Below are 23,148 nucleotides of genomic sequence, written 5' to 3'. Positions count from 1 at the left end.
CGATTTATTTCTGTGCAGAAAACATAGTACAGGGTGGGCCATTTATATGGATACATTAAGAAAGGATGGTGACATTAAGAAAATAATAATAATAAAAAAATTCCTCTGTATCCTCTGACAGCATTTTTTTTTTGCTTACCATATTCAAACTCTGGTGCCAGTTTTTGGAAGGGTCATGTTTAACTGCAGATTTTGCAGTGAAACACACTGACTATATACACTTTAGAAAAGAAAAAACAGTACCCTTTTTCACTACACAGGTTGAAGTGTATCAAAATACCACTTTTAATCTCTCTTTTGTAATATCAGCATTTACTGGAACTCTCAATTTAAAATTATAATATTAATATGAGAGTCCTTTAAGAATGTATTACTATAATGACAAAATACTGCAATATTGACGAGATGTAGACGAAAGAAATTAATCTGATAACTGTGAGACACTGAGTGAGAGAGAAACATGCAACTTCAGCAATACAGCACTTCCCTTCCGTGTGTGCAAGTATGTCTACTCAAAACCACATACTGTGTATGCATGAAAAAAAAACAAATGAGAGTGAATATGAGTGAGAGACAGAGTGAGGGGGTTAAACAGGGTCAGGTTCTGCTCACACGTACAATGTACTGAATAATTCAAATATTCACTGAGGACAACCTGCAGGAATTCTAGCATTGTTTAAAATGTTACCATATATATACACTATCCTAATATTAAATAAAGGAGAAACCTCAAATGGTTTCTCTGAACAAACCTAGATTGAGGATGGCCCCCTACCTGCATTATTATTTGTAAATAGGTATAGCTTTTAGCCCAGTTTCTTCTAAAGTTTAATGGGATATACACCGGTCAGGATAAAAACCCCAGCAACACTACTGTGCCTGATCCAGTCAGACCTGCACAAAACGTGCTAGCAAACCACCACCATGTCAGTATCATGGAAGTGTTTAGTATCGCCCACCACCCAAAAAACAACAATAAAAAATCTGCTTTGAGGAGGTCCTGGCCATTGCAGAACAGAGTGAAAACAGGGTTAAAGTGTATGCACTGCAACAGACGGAGTACAGCCTGTAACTGTAGGACTACAAAGTGAAGCTAATACAATGTACAGTGAATGCAGAAATGAGGAGGTGGCTTTAATTTTATGGCTGATTGGGGTATAATGAGTCACTGAGTGGTGTGCTGTGTGGTTTGAATGTGTGGGAAGAAAGACTGACTGCACTTATGAGACACAGCAGTAAAAAAATAAATGGATCTGCAGCTGTGTACCTCAGCAACCCTGTGCAGCATCTGAGCTTCATAAATCCTACTGGGCAATGAAGTGACACACACACACACACACACTTTTCATTAGCACATGGTCACTCTCACTTGAGAATGTGGTCTTCTCTCACTCTCTCTTGTGCACACAGACACACACCAGATCAATATAGAGACACAAATAGACTGTTAATGTACCTTGATGAGGAGTCACTTGAACACAGGCCATCCCTGCAACACATTTAATAAAGTTCATTAGTTCAGGAAAAAAGTCACATTACTTGACAAATGCATGTCATTTGCCACTAAACAGTTAAGAACTAAAGGATTCTGTGCAAACTCTGGAAACGAATGGATTCATAGCAAAAACAGTCATCTACTGCAACATTAAAAAATAAATCAATTAATTAAAAAAAAGCATTTACTATGTCCTACCAAGGTCATGTATGCTGTTCAAGGTTCAACTCTGTTGTTATTACCAAGATTTGCTGTTGTCTGTGGCTAAAGTTCACACAAAAATGACCGATCCGATTCTGTAGTGAACTGTGGCTGTCGCAGTCAGATTTCTTGCTGCGTAATGTGACTAAAAACAGCTATGATATAAAGTATACAATTTTCCTCAAATCAAAGCTACTAAAATTGGAGGGACTGCTTTTAGCACAGTACTTTGGGCCTTCCCTGACAGTATTAAGCACTTTCTATTCAGTGTTTAATAAACCTGCAGTTCCTGAGTAGCTGAACTGGGACTGTGAAATCACAGACCTTCCGTGACTTCGGTGAGGCCATGAGGATAAAACTTGCTTTGCTTAATGGAGGAGTGGTTGACAGAGTCAAGAAAATGGGCATCATGTTTTCAAGGGTGTTTTCAAGGGTGCAATTAATTCCAGACCCAACAGAAGAAAGGCAGTCCTTCATCAACAGCTTCTTCAGCTGCCACTCACCTGTCAGAGTAATAGGTTTCTATATAGTCATGTGTACGTTTCTTGTTCCTAGAACGGACAAGAAGAAGAAATACATTTTAAAAATATGCAATAATAATATTCCACTTCATTCAAGGCATCTGAACCTATTAAATTTCATGACATTGTATTATAACAAATTATATCAAATATATATTAATCAAATTATATAAAAAAGGCATTGTGCTAATAATACAAATATATTTAAGCATATCATATTTCAAAACAATGTCTTGAAATATGTCTGTAACATAGTAATATCATCCACCCCTAAATATTTGATCGGTTACAACATCAGCAGTGTGAGATTGATCTCCAGGATGTCAGATTCAATGAGCCTTCATCTTATGACAGTCTCCATCCATCTCCATTAGGATTAGACCTCTGTCCCATGTCATACTGCTGGAATTTTACAAGCTGGTCAAACCAGTGGGTACATAGGGGAATAGAGCGCACTCACCCCGGGGTCCATTCGTTCCCTTCTGGTGGGCGTCCTTGTGTTACCATGGTAGCAGGTGTAGCATGTGGTGTGAAGGGGCTACCGATGAGGATACTTCCTGTGTGAGCCACTCTCTGAGGCGTGCTTATAATCTACAGGGGGGGAAAGAGTTAAAAATCAAATGTCTTATCTTATACAAGAGCATACACCCTTTCCTTCCTTCTCCACTCTATGTCAGGCCTATCCTCTCATGATGTTATGGTCTAGCCTCCAGAGACGAGAACAAACCTCATTTTCATGTTGAATGTCTAAGTGATCCCTTTAATCCCACTACTGCTTGTTTTTTCCCTCCTGCTTCTATCCAGGGGTAGAAAGACACTAACATACGTAAATTCACACAAATGTCATAAATGGACCTTGTGGAAACACATAATGAGTGAAGCCTATGGGCCTTTAAGGACCATGTTTCATACGATTATCAGGTAATTAAACACAATATATGATGCTAAGTGGACAGGTTTAGCAGTGGGGACCAACACAGTCACCACACAATCTCATTAGTGCTGGTTACAGTCGAGAAATTCAGACAAAATATGATTTGTTCAAAGTGGCGAGTCTGCATTCTAGTGGCAAAAATTTGAAATGTTGTGAGGAGGTACAATGTACAGTAAGCAACATCTGCCCTTGCTTCTGTACCCTCCTATAGATTACAATGTGCTAGGCCTTCTCTACCACTGACTCCCTGCCTCATTCATACTTACAGGCAGTACAGTATGCTGATGTGAGAGGTCTATGGGGTCAGAAAGGCTGCTGCATGTCACATGGTGCAAGTGGGAAGTCACTCGTGTCCTCACTTTCTGGCTAATGAGCTCATTAAAGAAGTGCCAAACACACAGCATTCTGTTCTCCACTAACCAAGCCAAAGGGGTCCCTTTTCCGCCTCCACGTTCCCCTCCATTCCTATGTTCAACTACCTCCTGTGATCCTCTTGTCCTGGATGTCCTTCCTGACCTCCTCTGTCCACCACATATCATTTCCATCCTGACACTTCCTCCCTGTCTTTTCATCCAGCAGAGCTCCCTGTCACTCTGTTCATCCTGCAGAGCCTCAGTGACCTCTGCTGTTCACTCCCTTTTCTTCTCTCCACTACCCAGCAAGCCCCCTGCTACTGTGCATACACACATACATAATTCAGTGACTGAACTAAGCACTTCTCACACGCAGAGGCTGCATGAGTGATAAGGCCAAGTTAGAAACGCTATCAGCAGATCGATGTGTCATTGCCACCTTCTGGTTACACAGTGCGCTGCAGGACTTCCTGAGAGAACTAATCACTGGGACAGAATTTAAACTGAGCTGAACTAAACTTTAAGCCCTTTGCAGTACCCTCAAACAACTGATTTTGAAAGAGGACTAAGTCTTAAATCATAAAATCAGAAGCATTGATGAGATCCAACATATCTCTGTCCGATGAAGAAATATTTCTCTCTGTTTTTGTCCAGTTTTAGTTTACTACATCAATTGAACAAAGCAGATGTCCCGATGAATGGACAAATAGAAATGCTCCAAAATTACATGTATCTTATTGGACAGTGATGATAAATAAAAGCCACTGGAAAACCTGGAATATAGAAACATTGTAATCTAGCCATTTTTAACCTTGAATTTCCCTCCGGGATCAATAAAGTATCTATCTATCAAATATTTTTCCCTCTTGAGCATGTTAGCTACACACAAGACAAAAACGGGTAATTTATTAGGCTAATAACCACTACCAACTGGCTTATAAATGAAACAGAACTAGCAGAGCTGGACGATATGGACAAAATTTATATCACAATATATTTCCGTCAATATGATATATTTCCGATATGCATTAATTCATTCATTCATTATCGGTAACCCTTATCCAGTTCAGGGTCGCGGTGGGTCCAGAGCCTACCTGGAATCATTGGGCGCAAGGCAGGAATACACCCTGGAGGGGGCGCCAATCCTTCACATGGCAACACACACACACACACATTCACTCACACCATCACACCTACGGACACTTTTGAGTCGCCAATCCACCTACGAACGTGTGTTTTTGGACTGTGGGAGGAAACCGGAGCACCCGGAGGAAACCCACGCGGACACGGGGAGAACACACCAACTCCTCACAGACAGTCACCCGGAGCAGGAATCAAACCCACAACCTCCAGGCCCCTGGAGCTGTGTGACTGCGACACTACCTGCTGCGCCACCATGCCGCTTATTTCCGATATCAATATGAATATTTAAAAAGCCACAGAAAAACTGCCAAAACTCGAAAGCAACATGATATTACCCTCAAACAAAAACCTTTGTCAATATTAACATTTTTAATCTAACTTTAATATCTAGTCGAATAAACTGAAGGCAGTGCCCTGTAAGGACCGTCAGTCAGTGACAGATGCTGTAAACAACATTTATTGAGATATTGAAAATGCGTTAAAAAAAAATCTTTTAATTGTAATTGAAACATTTTATATTGCAAAATATATATTGATATTAAATTACTGCCCAGCCCTAAGAACTACACAGTGGATTGTTGTTGTTCTATAAGGATTTATCTAAATAATGAAGAGGAAACAATCAGACTCAGAATACAATACAGTATATATATATATATATACACACATTATACTGAGTTTGTAAGTGCTGCAATAAGTGTTTTACCTTCTCCAACATCAATTCAAATATCCTTCATGAGTGTGTTAGATTAGGAAAACACTGTCCAGAGCAAAGGTGCTGGAGGGCCATTAATGATTACTGAGAACTACTGTGTAAGGGTATGATGCAAATGACATTTTTGGGCACATCTACTAACTACATGCTTTGCATATGTGTGGGTCAATGAGTTTGGAACCAAGCGTCATCCAGAAAAAAAGCAGGAACGACAGCCTGGGATCTGAGGTGAGAAAACAGACTATGACTACCAGTGCCAATTTACAAATCGTTTAAGTGGTTAATGGATCTACTAGATTTATACGGCATATTGTGGCCAACAAAAGGAAGCTAGCATCTGTGAAATTCTCACAGCCATATCTATGAGACATAACAAATAAATAATAAATGGTGTACTCAAGGACATATACACTAATGTGCAGACATCAGAATGCAGCTAACAAAATCCTGTCGTGATCAGTGTTGTCTTCAAATGATACAAGAATCTCCATTCAATGTTCCATCAATATCCGTTTTCCAGTGTGTGCATAAAAGACTTTGTTAGGACAGAAAGCTCACCGTTTGTGGACCCACATTGGAATTGACTGCTCCTAAAGTGATCTTGGTGGCAGGACTGTAGTTGGATTGTGTTACAAGGGAAATGTTGCCTGCGGAAGAGGGGAAAAAAAAATAAAAAAAATAAATAAATAAAAAATAAAAAAGAGTTAGAATTACCAAAGAATTAGACTGATTTCTATGATCAGGAAAACAAATTGCCACAGATCAGTAACGAACAATGATGATAAATGTAGTCTATTTTTGTATTAAATTCTCTCACCACAGTTCTGGCATTTTGAAAGTGAATTTTAACAGATGTTAGACTAAAGAAGTTGGCTGACAGACAGTTCTGACAACAGGCACTGGTAGATAATGCTTTATTACAATGAACTGACACTAGCTTTGTATATTAGACGATGGTACCAAATGGCACCTTTAAAAAGGGCATCTTTTATAAGGACTGATCTTGTGTGGGAGGTTGTGTCACAAAAACGTTAAAAAGGCTTAGTGTGGTTCAATAAGAAGCATACAGCAACAATGTGACATACTCAAAGGGCAAAAGGAGTTCATTTCCTTGGGGTCTCAGTGTTTGAATGGAAATGCAAATTTCCTCAAATCTATTGCATATGAAAGCATGGCAATACAAAATGGGCCTTACAACATGCACATTCAAGACAACAAACACTCTACACTGCATGCATATGAAGATATGAAAAATGCCCATACACTGCGCACTCTGAAAGGTCATACCCTACAAAGAAAATGCTAATTTTCTAACATTTAATAAAAATTCATAAGCTCAAGCTGTCATCTTAAGAAGTAGCTTCTAATGATTATTAGTATTCCGTAAAGCATTATATGACTCAGTCAAAACCCAAAATCTCTGACTTCTCTACAGTGTTATTGTTTTAAAACCCTCTTCTAATCCGATGGGAGACAATGCTAGGTTTTGGTCAGTATGATGTAACATTACAGTCTGCAGGGATGCATGCTCACTAAAGACCAGATCTGAACAATAAGAACTATAAAACCCACTGATTAATGCTGCAAGACAACATTCAACATCTTATGTATTTTCAACCCTTAAAGTTCCTCAAACCATTCCTGAATAATATTTGATGTGTGGCAGAATGCATTACCCTCCTGAATGAGCCCATTGCCATTAGGAAACACAAGCCAATACAAGGGGTGTCCTTGGTCTGCAACAAATTTAAGGTAGGTTGTATGTGTCATAGCAGAAACCACATGTATTCAAGGACCAAGCCTTCGTAGCAGAACATTGCCTAGAGTGTCACACTGCCTCTGTTGGCTTGCCTTCTTCCTGCAGTGCATCCTGGTACATCTCTTACTCAGGTAAGCACATGGAAACGGAAATGTGCTTCACCAGAGCACATCACTATCTTGGTCCAGTCCTGATGCCCACACACTCAGTTTCAGGAAGTATTCACTTACTGACTAATGTGTCCCACCTCTTGTTAGATGCAACTATAACAAGATAATGTTATTCACATCAGTAAGTGGTTTTAAAATGTTATAGTTGATGAGGGTATATTACGCTGGCCTGATGAAATGCATCCAGCAAAGCCAATTTGCGGTGGTATTCATCATTTAAAAAGACACCCCTCCATGTCACTGCACTTGAAGAGCCTCCACCACATACACATTTACCTGCAACAGCTTTTGAAGTATCCATTCAACTGATGAGTTTAACAGGCGAATACACTTCAAGGCAGTTTATGAGTCAAAGTATAAGCACTTATATATTTCTAATAATGGTCTTTTTTGGGAACAGACAGCAATAAGAGCATAATGGACACGTTTATATGAAAATAAACTTCAGCTCACAGGTAACTATTACAAATTTATTCCTACACTGAGCCCGCTGAGCATTCTAAGAAAATTACATTATCATTCTAATACTTACTTATAAAGATTAAAAATAACATCCCTTAATTTTTATTTCTCAGTTCTGTGTTTAAAATTAACTCCCTTTTGAACAAACAGTATTTTAAAAGGTAATTTGTCCCCTCAGAGGTTTTGTACACTGCTGGACTGGCGGCTGAGCCTGTGTGTATTAGACACGGCTGCAGCAGGATGGGCCTCAGCAGAGGAATGCGTTAGTGCCTCGTTCTATAGAGCAACAATGAGCACTGCTTCATTAGAATACAGCTGAGCTTCAGGCCAGCATGTGTACATGTGCATGCTCATGCACCCACTCAACCCAAGCCTAAATTATAATCTGATACAAGTTCAATATCTGTATTCACCAGATAAGATTTCAAATTGTCATTTTCCCTCCTCTCAAATGAATGACCATTCAAAAATATTTAGAGAAGAATAATGCAAATAGCCATGTGTATACTGCAAGCAACTACATTAAAATTCCACAGCAGTATACAGGGAATACAGCAGAACAAAAGAAAGACCCTCAAGTGGGTGTTAAGAGAAATACAGTGACTGGAAAGTCAGGTCAAGTTATTTACCTGCTTGTTTTTGAAGAGGAACGAGCAGTACTTCCATACTTTCCTGCTTTCTCTCCCTGTCCACCTCTTTCATAAATCCACCACTCAAGCTTCAAGCTCAGTCCCACACATACTCTCACACACACACACACACACACACAAGACCACTCCTCCCCTCCCCCTGAACTTGTTGCTATAGAGGAACTACAGAGTAGAGGTGGGGTGAATAACTTGGAATACCGGAAGAAGCCTGTACCCAAACATTTTTGCTGCTTTGGATCTGTCTCCAAAGTTTTAATTAGCTTTGATCAATTTATATTTTTTCCAGGATTACCATATAAACTGATCTGGGACCATTTTACATTTGTTATACATTAAGATGAATGAATACATCAATAATAACTGATATATTATTAGTAATTTATGGCAGTACTAGACAGGACTTATTAAAAGCTCATGCATGTGGATCTCCATTATAGTAAGCGATAGATGTCTATTGTTTCTGGCTAATATGTCTATTGTTCTGAGTAGCAGCACCACAGAGCTTTCTTAATGGGGTATGCATTCTTAATAAGGAAAGACTATATAAGAACAAAGCTCTTGTGCCTCATTAAATACACACTTTGCATAATTAAAAATGTAAGATTTTCAGAAGAAATATGCACATTCAGAGTAATCATTTGTTATCTTCTGTTTCTATACTTCCACATTCACCACATGCTGACTGATGATACAAGCATCTTTAAATGCCATTAGAGTGCTTTAACCGCAACAAAGGACGCAGGGAAGGAGGATGCAGGAAGAAACAAAGATGAAAAAGTGAAGCAAACGGCTCCAAAAGGTTCTAACAGTGTATTTAAGCTGGGGCTTATAGCATGTCCTCTCTCACACACGTTCTCTCCCTTTCCCCCTTTGTTACCATTCAGAAGAAACTTGAGAACCCAGGGAGACCTTGCCAGGCGAGCACAGAGAGACTCCACCAGCCTCTCACACACACCCCTCCTTTCACAGGAAACACACCCGCCTGCTCGGTCCGCCATGCAAAAACACACATGGCTAAGAAGTGTGAGATGGGCAATCGCTTGGTCTGGCCTGACAAGAGCTGTGGGAAAACTCTAGAAAACCTAACGACTAAATGCATTATGACATGCACAACAGACCTCAGGGCGAAACCCAAGAACATCCCCAAAACACACAACATAAGGAGCAAGCAGTATTTCAGGAGATAAGAACCAACCCAAATAAATGTTAAAAACATTCTGCACCCAAAAATCTGTTTTAAAAGTCTAGAACTGCCAATCATGATTATGAGTATTTGTTGCAAATGTGTTACAACAGCACCTAATACACCAACATTTTCCATCTAAATCACAGGCTTTCTCAATACATCTGTACTAATTTCATATCCATTGGAACCTATCATGGCAGAATTAACTAACGTCTGATAGTGAAATTAATACTACAAATGTGAACCTATGCATACAAAGCAAGCATGTATGTAGCTAAATTAATAATAGAGATTTGGCCTTCGCTCTTAACAATTTAATAAATGAAATGAGTACAGAGTTATGTAAAATAAAAACAAAAAACTGTGCTGTCACAATAGCAACTGGCACTAGCTTAGACTACTCAAAATCAAACGTGAGCATATTGTTGGGCGGTATACTGATAATACCGTATGCCGCGGTATTTAAAAATGTGGAAGTGTGTGGTGTTCAACTAAAATGTTCATGTGCATTTAAGAGATCCACATGGAGGGGGCGCTGTGGGAGCTCAATGACTGCTGATGACACGCTCTGAAAATGGGTGGAGAAAAGCACAAGCCCAGTAGCACACCGCATTGGGTTTAAAGAGAGAGGAAGAAAGCTGTAAACAAAAAATACTCAGAAAATCCATCACTTGACTTTGTGCTCACAGGTATATGGCTTTATCCTTTAAATGTGTGTGTTTTGAGCCTCAGTTTGCTGAAAAATCTGCTGTGCTGTGCTAAACCACAAGTGTCGCCAGCTGTGCTGCTAAACAGTGTACATCATCTTATTTCGCTTGGTTTTGAACTTTTCTGTTTCTTCAGCACCCGTTGCTGAAGTTTGTTCTCTCAGAAACAGGTTTTTATCGTCAGCGTGTGTCGATGTGCACTGTCGGGATGTGTTTAAACTCAATCAAACTCAATTGACTTTGTATTGATGGTATGAAAAATGTGGATACTGCCCATCCCTACGTGAGCATGTGGGCTGAAACAGGTTTAAAGGGAATGTCTACACATGTGGGGAACTGCAGTTCTCTCTGGTTTGTTTATGTTCCATGTCTTAAGGTTGAACGGTATGCTTGAGGAGAAAAACAACTGTTGTTTGTATGTAGCTAATTGTCTGTAGGTTTTTAGTCACTGTTTGAATTCTCACAGATACTCGTTTGTAACTCAAGTTGTTAAGTTTTGTATCACTTTCAGTCTGTTTACTTTCAATCAGGTAGCACTCTCACAAATTCAGAGTGGGTTCCTAACTAAATAATCTGAAACAGTAAAAATAAGGCAATATTTCCCCACATATGGAGCAAGAGGGCTCTTTGCCATTTTTCTGCCATTAGCAGAGAGAGTTTTTTTTACTCATTTACTAATGTTGGAGCTTTGTAAACACATTAGACTGGCTTCTAGCACGCAAGCAGACTGGAGAGCTATCAAATGGTGAAGAAACATATTTTGAATATTATAAATTACAGTCACAAACAATGCCTTTAAGTCAGTCTCACTGATGTTTCACTGACACGATTTTGATATAAACGTCAAAAATCTGTAAAGATTGAACCTGAGGTGTGCTACAGTTCTTTTACTCCACCGCACAGTAGCGCCAAAGGCTAGTCTTTATTGAGCATGTTAACACAGCTTCAAACACAACACAGGCTCATATCTGAGTGAGTGAAGTTGAGTGACTTGCGTTGGACTGAGACATAATCTAACCTGTTCTGTGGTATGTGGACTTATTACCTGCTTGGCCAGTGCTAGGATAAATCATCTACACTACCCCTAGCACAATTTGATGTTAAAATGAATGTACTTTTTAATCAGTTAAATATCGACATAAAAAATTATACATACACCATTTTACACTATAATTTAACAGAGATCTTATCTATCGCATAAAATTCTTCTGTAATCTTAAAAATGTAGAGTGACCTCTCTGGCTATAGCAATAATTATTCAAGAAGGAGAGTAACTTATGATCTGATCATTTACACTGCAGAAAAAGATCCCCCATGTTAAGTGCCTGGGCTTGTTCAGCTCAAGCTTGATTTTATCAGCAAAGCAAACAGGAGAAAGCCTCCCCAGTGCACGTGAACTGAACCCTGGGCATCATTCATTCTTTGATTAGCTAACAGTCTGTCAGAATCCATCAAGACAAAAAGAATAACATGCATGACAGAAAATGCAGCAGACAAAGACATATCTTTATATGATTCAGTCTTAATCTTTTCTACATATGGGACTTTACAAAACAGTCACTTCCATCTGTTCCTATCAAATCACCAAAACTATAAAAGAACGAAGGCTTTTTGATGCAACAGAAGATATCTGGAATTTTTTCAAGTAAACAAGTACGAACACTCGCCTATCATGTATTACACAAACACTCAGAGGACTAGCCTAATATTAATGTGTCCTCTGGTTTGTTAAACTCTTTTTTTTTTAAGATTCCCAAAGATGATTAATCTCTGCTATCACTGTGTAGAAACATTTTTTATAGCAAAATATTTATGGATCTAAATATTTTATGATGCAACTAGATAAACAATAAGAAGACTACAGTAAATAATAAAATAAAAATGAATAGTTTTAAAATAATACTCTATATTTGCATCTTACACACAGATTACATACATACACACTAGGAACATAACACACATATTTTAGCAATTTTGAGGTTAAGGTCCCTGCTACATTTTGATTATTTTGTTTGGGTTTCAAAGTTTCAAATGCTTTGGTTATATACCTGACAGATTGGATTGCCTCAGTTAAAACAGAAGTGCCCAAGCAACTTTCAGTGTCTGCCACACCTTCTGCTGACTACACAGACATTTACAATTGATAATAATTGAATTGCAAAAAGTCCAGTCATTTCAGTGTGGGTGCGTACTCAAGATAAGGCCCTCCTCTTCCTGCTTACTTTACCGGACACTGTCTGATGCCTAATTATGGCAGCATTTTCCATGAAACATGACAAACTTAAGAACTCCCCAATAAAACAAGAGGAAATACACCACACAAATTAAAATGAAAGCTGCAAACTGGAAATATTCTTACCTTTTGGTAGAGTCTGTGTACTCAGAAATGCCTTTAAATCAGCACAGAGAGATACAGCACCAACCTGAAAAAAGCAAATATTTTGGAAAGGTGATTTACTCAGATACTATCTCAAGGTAAATATTATTGCTATCTGAGGGTTGTCAAAATAAGCACAGCCACAGGTTTTTTCAGCTCCTCCTGAAGTTGCACTTTGAAATCATGCGAGTATTTAATCCAAGCCTTTATTAAAATGGTAGCCCTAACTATTAATTCAATTAAATCTTCAAATAAATATGGCATGTTTTTTATACTGTAAACTCTACTAAACTATACCTTTAACTAAAAGGTTTTTGTACCAAAGTATTCTATGGTTATTTAAAGTTTTAACTGAATATCGTGTACCTCCTTCATGGTTCTGAAACGACTGCAAAGCTACAGTGAAATTCAAGGATGTTCTTTGGCTTAAATTTGATTCTATAAAAATAGCTAAAGCCAAACGCACTTTGTTAGAATTGGTGTAGTTACACATTTATCTGACATACTTTAACATGTCTTAAAAAAAAAGCAATATACAATGTGCATGACACAGGTCAGCAGAAACACCTGTCTGCACTTTTTCTTTTTTTTAAATGTATGACTAGTCACCCAGTCCTACTTCTAAACCAATAGCAGTGTTAGTTCCAGTAGGTCAGTGAGTAAAAAAATCTACAGATGTCACTAGAATTTACTGAGACATCCATTCATTAAGCCAGGAGGTCAGGAAGGTCAATGTTACATCAATTTGACACAATGCAGAATGGCTAAGGACAAAGAAATAGAGCTGTAGAAGAATGTGAAGCAGTGACAGCAGTGAACACACATTAAGAAGGTAGAAGCAAAAGTAAAAGCAAAAGAAATGAACACAAACAAAAGAACGAATACAAAAGGAAGGCCTGTCTTAAACTATGATAAAAAAGGGGGTGAGAGGCAAAAGGTTATGTGTAATAACATACACCATGTAGGCTAAGAGACAGACTTTGAAACGGGACTCAATCTGTAGCACATATTGCAGGAGCCCACATTATCAACAAAGCTGACTGGATATAGTTATGGAGCGGAGAAGTGGATAAATGTAAACGTGTGGCGTTTGTGAACCTAATAAACCAATTAAAAGCGTCTATGTGCTGTAAAAACAATATAAGGTGACATTAACTAACTGACAAGATGGCACAATACATCCATTGCTCACACCAGAAAAAGCTGACATGCTGCTATTGTTGACCTAAAAACTAATTAAAGTAGCAAATATAAGCAAATTAAAATGGTAATCATTATTAGTCTTGAAAAATAACAATCAGATATTTTCTCCAAAGTGTCCACCATGAATTCAGTTCAATTCAAACCACACACAAAAAGTGTTTATACTCACAGCATTGGCCATCATATAGAAGATATGATGGTGGTTCTTCTACGAGTCACCACCTCTCTGTCTCTCTCTCGCTCTCTCTCAAAACTGTTTCTGTAGAAACAAAAAGGCACACAAGTTAGGATAAAAGGACAAAAGGATAAAATTTTAGACACCTACTGTAGTTGAAGTATTGTAGGTCAGAAAGCAGGAAAATGACAATATAATTAAGAACAAACCAGAAGATAAGTGTGTCAACTCATCCAACCACACACACACACATACACAATTTTGTACAAATGGGTTTGAAACATTAAGTGTTGTTCTGATCTGTAGACGGTATGTAAAACATTGCCATAAATATATCAAGAAAAGCAACCAAATTCATATTTCCATAGGCGTCATCATCACACAATCTTATAGCTGAAACATTCTGATTCCACTTAAATTTGATTTCTTTTTACTGCAACTTCTCACAGATGAATAAATATTACATGTCCTTACAAAGTGTTTTTAAACTTTTAGTACTGTAACAGGAATAGTTGGGCTCTATCCCCTCACGTCACATTTACACCAGTAATTGAAGGTTATCAAGGCAGAGCAACATCATAGGCTATGTTGACAAGCTGGTCGATCAAATGAGCTTTTAAAAGGAGTGGGGAATGCCTTGAGATGTCAGTTAACCAGTCTAGGTGCCTGCATTTATATACTGAAACACTGCTTTGTGGAATGTCAGAGAGAAAACACACATGCTAAACATTCAATGAAGCAAACCTATAAAGTGGGATGGTTTAATAGACGTTAAACAATAAGGAGTACATTCAATAGGAACCATTAATTCATTCATTGTCTGTAATTACTTATCCAGTTCAGGGTCCCTGTGGGTCCGGAGCCTACCCAGAATCATTGGGCGCAAGGCAGGAACACACCCTGGAGGGGGCACTAGTCATTGACAGGGTGACACACATTCACCCATTCACTCACACCTATGGAAACTTCTGAGTAGCCAATCCACATACCAACGTGTGTTTTTGGACTCAACAGGAACCAGATCTTGAAAACCAGCAACTACCCTAACAGCATTTTGAATGAGACAGGTTCAAATGACTTGCCAAACGTTCATTTGTGTTAGTATTTTTATTTCTCTTTTAAATCTCATGGCACCAGTGGAACAACCTTTGTGCTTCTGGATGAGTTGACACAACCATATCACAACACAAACATATCTAGTTCAGACCCAAGTTATGAAGACTTCAGATCCGTTAAAACCTTAAACTACTCTAACGGCCAGAAAAACACATTTCCTAAATATGATGCAAATTCACCATCTGCAGAAGGCAAAAGTTGTAAAAGGCTTGTTCCACTTAAGTCATTCTGTTTGCACTCCTTTTATGCACCTGCTGTCTGTTTGTGAGTGTGGCTGCACAGCTGCCTAAGCCTCAGAGGAGCACTGTCTGATGAATAATCATCACCTCCATTCAGCTAAGACGCAGCCTTTTCATAAAAGATAAAACTACCAGGGAGTTCACAAATCAGGCGGCTTCCATTGAAGACATGTACATTAACAAATGAAGTACAAAAAAGGGTGATATAAACAAATGTAATTATTGTAGGAGAAATGATAAATAATATCTGACTCTCGACGTTTCTCCCCAAAGTATTAGTCCAGATGAATTCAGCATTGTTCTAACCTAAAATGTTCCAACTGTTAGATATTTCTAATAAGGATCTTTTACAAATTTATTGACAGAGGAACAGCCATAATGTTTGGTCACCTGTTTTGTCACAGACAAGGAAGTGTTTAGCAAACTTTGAACATTGAGCCAATTTTACTACAGTGTTGTAAGTGAAACTACTGACAAAGAAAGCAAAAGTAGTACTGTCTCTGACAAGTGCCTGGATGACCCTTGCATTCTGGGATAGTGGACTTGAATGAGACTTAAGACCTGATTATATTCAGTCGAACATAACATGAATATGAGGGCTCACAGAAGTGAATATACGTTTGTCCTGTACCTGATTGGTCAAATTCCTTATTAAAAGAGAGGTAAAGTCCAAATGAAAGTCTTAATAATATAAAGAAAATGATCAGTCACTGGAACATATCAGGAAGGCTGTATTAACCAATCAGATGCTCTCCTGCGTCTCATATATTTTACCCAACTATTCGGGAGCGTACGCCTCTGTGGCCACTCTTGGTGAGAAGCATGGGAGAGGCATAAAGCCGACAGCTGGTGTGCCTGGCCGTATCAGAGGGGGAGAGGGAGAATGCAGCGAGTAGATGAAAAGGCCCTGCTGCCCAGAAGCCCCCCTCCATATCCTTACAGCCCCCTGCCTGAGACACACATAAAGGCCTTTTGTCCTGTAGGGGAGAGGCCGAACAGAGGAGCCTCGAAACCCTTCAAAGTGGCTGGAGGTCTCCCTTTTTCTCAATGTCTTTCCTTTTCTTTATCATTCTCTCTGTCTTTTCCTGAATAAGAAAGAGTCCACCCCCCACATACAATAGAGCACTGGACACAATGGGTTAAGTGCATAGCATCAAAGACATGACACCAAATACAACTTGTTGCTGACTAAGAAGTGGCAGCAGGTGTAGTGCTAAGCAGCATGGCCTAAAACTATATTTTGATAGGAAGCACTAATGACATCTTTTCCTCTGTTAGCCATTTAAAAGTCACACTGACGTTATGAGTTTATCAGAAACACTGTATCCATTCTTTTAAACAATGGAAGGAGATTGCCTACAAGCTTTTCAATTATACAAGCATATCCATGTATACAGTGGCATATGTCGATGTGTTTTCATTTTAAAAATCAGTCCATTACAAGTTTTTCAACCACTGTTTACTTGCTTTGGCATCCTTTATGGTGCAGATTGGAAAAGCATAGGGTTAAGATGTAAACAAAGTTATTTAAAGTGGTTCGATGTGAAACACTCTACTCTAGAGAGTTTGATGCTTCTAAAAGCTTCAGAGGAAGTTTATTAGATGAAATGGCTGCATGAATCTGAGTCACTGCAAAATATACATTTAAAACACATTACTGGCAGTGAGGAAAATGCAAGGCATTGTAACAAAAAAGGTCAAGAGTAGATTCCGTTTGCTGTATAATGTACAAAAACTATATTTTCATGGTAGACATCAATTCTAAAAGTGCATTTCTCTAAAAGGATCCATTTCACATCAAACCACCAACGCCTGACACTGTTTACATTTCAAAATTTGAAACGTGATATTCTCCTTTAATGTGTGACAAAAGGAACAAGTGGTGTCAGGCACTTCATGGATTGTCGAACAGATGATAACGAATAAACAAAACTTTTGACACCGAAGATTCACCCAGCATAAATTCATAGCTGAAGATAATGTCTTTTATGCAGCGTAGATAACTTTTATAATAACTACATTTGTAACATTCACTGACTGTAACCGCTCATCCAGTTCGTTGGGTCCGGAGCCCACCCAGAATCATTGGGCGCAAGGCAGGAACACACCCTGGAGGGGGCGCCAGTCCTTCCCAGGGCATTTGTAACTTTATTAATTTAAAATATGCATATTTAAAAACACAAATTAAAGCATAATTATGGCAAAACTCATGCAACAGCTACGAATCAAATATGTTACTGATCAGTTACGAATCAAATATGTTACTGTTAACAGGGTATAGAGTGATATTTTATTTAAGGCTGTAGAGCACATCACCATGGTGAAGTGTCAAAGCACATGCTGATATCCTCAGGAGCACTCATTGCACTTCCCTTTACTAAGGTGACCCAAGGGTATGTAGGCCTACGTATTGAATGGCAACTACCTACACGACAGAGAAGAGAATTATAATACTGCCTGCATGAAACATTTTTTGATAGTGATCTTTAGACATGTAGCTGGTCATTCAGATAATCATTTACAATACCCAGCTTATGTTAACTCTTCAAAGCATTCCAACAGGAAATGTGAATGTGCTGCACATTTGCTGCAACAACAACAATACAAAGCAGGTTTTGCTTAACTCTGATTCTCAGTAAACTACAGGGAAAGAGACGTTAACTGGTGAAGCTGGTTTGCTCCATTTCGTATATGTACAGGGAAACATCTAATTATGGTCTCTGGGGAAAGGCTTGGTTAAATTATGAATGATTTAGTAGCATCCGTTCTTGTGATGAATGGAGAATTTTGCACAGCCTACACACACAAGATTTTAAACCTACTTTTCCTTCTGGTATCGGTACGCAAACTAGTGTCTCTACTCCCAAATTCCTCATTCCCTTTTCCAGTGTCGCCTACCACACTCACTCAAGGCTGCTGACCTGGAAGAGGTGACTCCGTCAGAGCTGGAGTCTGGCAGCACTAGTGAAGAACAATGCTATCGGGGGGCTGTGAGAGACACTGGCCAAAGCCACTCAGCAAACTGCTGGGGGCCGCTCTCTGTTGATCTAGGCAGAGTTACGGCAGAAACAAATGGCAGAATCAATTGGAATAACATGGTTTTTATGTGGAACTGATTACACAGTTAACAAAAAGGATGTGCCAATCCAAATTTTTGGTTGGGCCCTTTGATAAAATAAGTCCTAGTACTGATCCTAATCACACACACGGCTACACACGTGTGTGTGGGTGTGGGTGTGTGTGTGTGTATATATATATATATATATATATATATATATCTGGAAAGGAGTGTAGCCTAATGTAGTCAACACCTAATCCAATAAAAATAGATCAGTTTCACTTTTGGCTGAAGTGCTAAAGCCAAAACAAGCCAGTGAGGTCAAGCGCTCAGAAGGGAAAGAGCGATAGAACCAGAGGAGTTGTGCTAAACTGGTACAGAAAAGGTTAACTATAGCCCATTATATTCCACTGGCCTAGAGAGGGAGTTGTCAAAGGCTAGGCTACGTTGGGGTGGGGTGGGGGGGGTGCGTTATACTGAATTATTTGGGAGGGTGGCAATGTTGGGGTGCACTATTCTCTGTCTGAGATGGACCTTCACTCTCTCCACTCCGTGACCCCCCTCCATCTGTCACTACCACAGCTCAGTCTGTCACCATGGCAACGGGGTCATCCAGCATTATCATAGGACAGAAACATAGAGGGCAAAGTATACAGAGTACCTAAGCAATATACTTAGGATATGGAAGTACAAGGAATGTTTTCAGACCTTGAACACATTCCCCATCATCTGTGGCTGATATTATTTGCATCAGCATAAATACAGCTGAAGGGGCTCTTGAGGCTTTATGGGCTGCATAAGCCATTAATATGTCATGGTGAGTGACCAGGAAGCCCTTCGCCTCTACAGGCCGACTGATTAGCATTGGACACACAGAGGGCAGGGGGATGGAAGGGGAGGACACTGGGATTAGGTCAAGTCCCATACAAAGCCCAACTAGCATATGCTGGATCATCTGTGGAGGATAGATTTCATATTTTTGCTATAATAATACCTCATGTTTCTGGTACAGAAGGACAAAAGTGTTCTTAACTTATTTACACATTATGTAAACAAGAATTGATTTCAGATATTGTTTCATTCACTATGTAGTATTCACACAACGTAAAGGGCAGATGGCATTTTAAAATTGTGAAAACAGAAGTAGTTTGTTTATCAATTCACTTAATATTCTAGATTAGTACTTGTAAACACTGAGTGCAGTCTTTAACAAAGTTACATTGAATGTTGCTGCAATATGCTGCAAGAATGGGTCAAATTAGGAAGAATAAAGCAAGACCTGAGTTAGCAGGGTCATTACACAATATTTTGCAAACATCCCCACCTAATATTATCACAGCATCATCCAGGATTATTGAGAAAGCTGACACACAGCGCACAAAATCTTTATAGTCATGTGCCAAAAAGAATATCCCAAGAGCCTTATAAAAACATTGTGCAACTATGACTTTATTTTACAACATTCAGAGGTCAGTTCGAGTTTCTTTGAATAAGTCTGGTGATATTGTAAAGATAGTACACATTTCTCACTCATTAACATTTGAATAAATGACGTCTCAGTGTGCCAGAGCTACTTCTTGGTCGAACACGTGTAATGCTGCAATCTGAATCCAGATTATGTTCTTTCTCTCTAGCACTGGTTCATAAGCACAAGCTCACACAAAACATCCCAGCGTCTGCAGTGTCTGCACTTCCCATGGGACATGTTACAGTGACACTGGAGTATGCAGCACTGAGAAAGACAGCTGGGAAATGGCGCCAAAATGGATGCATGGCCTCGCTCTGGCCCACTGTCACTCACACAAAAACAAACTGCGTCCAATCTGTGCTTGATTTACTTCATTCTCACAGGACAAGCAAGTCACAATGAGGCAATATTTGAGCTGTAGGAATAAAAACAATTTGGGGGGGTTTCACCAACAACAGACATGATTCATTTTTAAGCAACCATTTTGCAATCTTTTTTTTTAATCCATTAACACTAGACAGGCTGCATTTGTGTAAAACTGACTGTGTACCATAGCCTGCTGCTGGATGTGCTGTATATAAGTAAATTGTCACAACCTCAAAAAAATGTATTTTGCAGCTTGTTCCTACGTATGTACTGCATGGATTTTCAGGTGTGAATGGTATGTTCTGTAGCATGCTGTGCTTTAATCATGTCTAAAACACAGACAAAGCAAGTATTAATTTGCAAGCACATGGATGTTTTTAGCAAAGACTACAAATGGTTGAAATCTGCCCCTCTTCCGCCATTTCTCTCTGTGCACAGAACGTGGTCATGTTCCGAGGTGCTAAGTACCAGGGAGGGGGAAGACACCTGTCACTCTACGAGCTCCTGGTGGGGGGCTTGTTTCCCCTCCCCTTCTCACAAGGGATTAAATGTACAGGCTGTTGGCTGTTTGCATAGGACCAACAGATGTCTGCTTTAAATCTGACAGCCTGCACTCCACATTCAGTACATTAAGCTTGCTGCAAGTTATATTACTCAATCGGTCATCACTAATACAGCAAATACTCTCTCAAATACAATCCAGAACAAAACATAAAGTCTTCCATAGTTATATGAGCCCTACTGTTGAAACCTATTTAGAATCAAACCTCATTAATACACAGGGTTCATAATACAATGTCTAATACTGACTCTGCTTCTACAAAAGTTTAATGGACTGCTCCATAAACAAACATAATCAAGATTGGGTTCTGTTTGAAAGCAGGCTTTTTTGGCTCTAGCTCTAGCAGTAGGAATGGACATGGAACCTGTAATGATTAGTTTCCACCCTGTATGTTTGCTTAATGATAAACAGACCACTGACACACGTGTTAAATGGGGTAAAAAGAACTTATGAGCCATCTACCAAGATACATGTTTAGCTGTGGTAAAACTGTCCTTAGAGAAGAAACAACATCGGTATGAAAACCAACTATGATAATGTTACATAATAATAAAGGCTTTATGAGAATTGTAGACAATGACTACAGAGCACAATGCAAAGGTATATGCATCCCTGGTCAAGCTACTTTATTTGTTGATTTTCCCAGTGAAAATAAGTATACATCCAACACAGAACTTTGGGTTTTTAAAATTCTTACCGCTGGTGTCCTCCAGCCAACAGCATCCAGGGACTAACACAAAATGCACAGCAACAGATGAGCTACAGTCTCTGACATTGCGTCTAGAAGGTGGCCCAAAAAGCTTGTGTCTAATGGAGGTGAGTGGGTACTGTGTTTTAAACACTCCATCAGCACTGCAGTGTCTGATCCACTCATGCAAATGCCATACACACAGACACAACACCATTTCAATGTCACCGCGTTACTAGAAATGACTCTAATACTGGCATCGTGGTGGCGCTGTTGGGGTCCTGACTACTGAAGAAATGGGGTATGCAAAGCAACAGATGGACAACAGTCTGTAAATACAGAAAAACAAAAGTGCACTTACATGGTCAATGGAACTGATAAAATGGAAAATATCGTGCTATTTTTGGGGGGCAAGGGAGTGTATGGTTTGTTTTAGTATTGTTATTATTGGTCTACACGTAGCAACAAAGCAAACTTCATGGATATTCAGCAGATGTCCCTCAGCTTCAGAAAGTGTAAAAGCAGGACAGAGCTGCAAACTGGGTTTTAATGAAGTCAGCAACAGGCCAAGCCATGTCCACAGGGTCCTCGAAACGAGCGGAAATGTGCAAACTGCAAACTGACAGAGAGAAAGAGCGCAACGCCCGGCTCAGTCATCTCTCTCTTTCTTTATACTCAAGCCATAAAAACACAGCACACACACCGGGGAACAGTGCAACACACACGCAACGGGTGAAACACCTCAAACACACGGTTCGGTGACCGCGGCTGTACATGTACATTATCTCCAAACACACTGTTTATGTGGCTGTGAAGATAATGAAGACTGATGTATCTAAATGATTTAGAAACGGGTTGCTTAGCTAACCGAGCTACATTCCCTTCCAAACCCTCTGTACTAACTTACTTAACCACTCTGACAGCTTCTTCTTTCTTCTGCTTTCGCGTTTGTTAAATTTTAGCAATATTTCATACCGTAAACAACATCACAAGTGACAAATATCCTTATTACACACAGCTCGTCGTGTGTTTTCAGGTGCAGATGAAGCCGAAATTGGTTTCTTATTATTGGCCAGCTTCTTATTTCGAGTTTTCTGTTCCACCTTAAATTCAGCAGCACATAACTACTGCATCATTTAAGGTGGAATTAAAAATTCGGACAAGAAGATAAACTTCAGGTTCATATTCAGCTTATAAATATTCACATCCACAAAAATACTCACCTGTGCTCTGCCTGGGGGCGAAGCTGTGTCCCCCTCCTGAAATATCCGAGAATGAAGTGCAGAACCACAAAAAGTCAACTTTATGTAGCACCAACCGCAAACACTCTCTCTCTCTCTCTCTCTCTCTCTCTCTCTCTCTATCTCTCTACCCTCCGCTCCACTTCCTCAGAGCCCAACTCCACACACAAGCTTGGCGGTGGCACACCGTTCTGCGTTTTGATTGGCCGAGCCCACTCATGACGTTTCACATCAGCTTGCAGCCGATTGGCTATTCCCCGGGCAAGCCATCTGACAGTACAAAAGCGTCGCGTGCGACACAGCGAATAAATATAGTAAATCAAATAAATAAATAAAATACTCAACTTAAATACCTTTAA

The 23,148-nt window shown here is 39.4% G+C and overlaps 1 protein-coding gene across 1 annotated transcript in view; it reads right to left on the bottom strand.

Annotated features, from left to right (window-relative positions):
- The window catches only part of tfdp2 (transcription factor Dp-2), a 33,677-nt gene extending 10,737 nt beyond the window's left edge, over positions 1 to 22,940 (bottom strand). Inside the window, exons 1-7 of the mRNA XM_066665455.1 lie at positions 22,772 to 22,940; positions 14,046 to 14,135; positions 12,656 to 12,719; positions 5,921 to 6,009; positions 2,678 to 2,808; positions 2,200 to 2,247; positions 1,457 to 1,489 (exon numbers count right to left, since the gene is read on the bottom strand). Of these exons, the coding sequence (XP_066521552.1) occupies positions 1,457 to 1,489; positions 2,200 to 2,247; positions 2,678 to 2,808; positions 5,921 to 6,009; positions 12,656 to 12,719; positions 14,046 to 14,060 (380 nt within the window). The 5' untranslated portion in view covers positions 14,061 to 14,135; positions 22,772 to 22,940. The remainder of the gene's footprint in view (positions 1 to 1,456; positions 1,490 to 2,199; positions 2,248 to 2,677; positions 2,809 to 5,920; positions 6,010 to 12,655; positions 12,720 to 14,045; positions 14,136 to 22,771) is intronic.
- Positions 22,941 to 23,148: the final 208 nt, after the last annotated feature.

This window comes from Hoplias malabaricus, chromosome 1 (genome assembly GCF_029633855.1).
Source record: "Hoplias malabaricus isolate fHopMal1 chromosome 1, fHopMal1.hap1, whole genome shotgun sequence".
Classification (NCBI taxonomy): Eukaryota; Metazoa; Chordata; class Actinopteri; order Characiformes; family Erythrinidae; genus Hoplias; species Hoplias malabaricus.
Note: the sequence above shows the minus strand (reverse complement) of the source record. Positions and strands in the feature narration are given on the sequence as shown.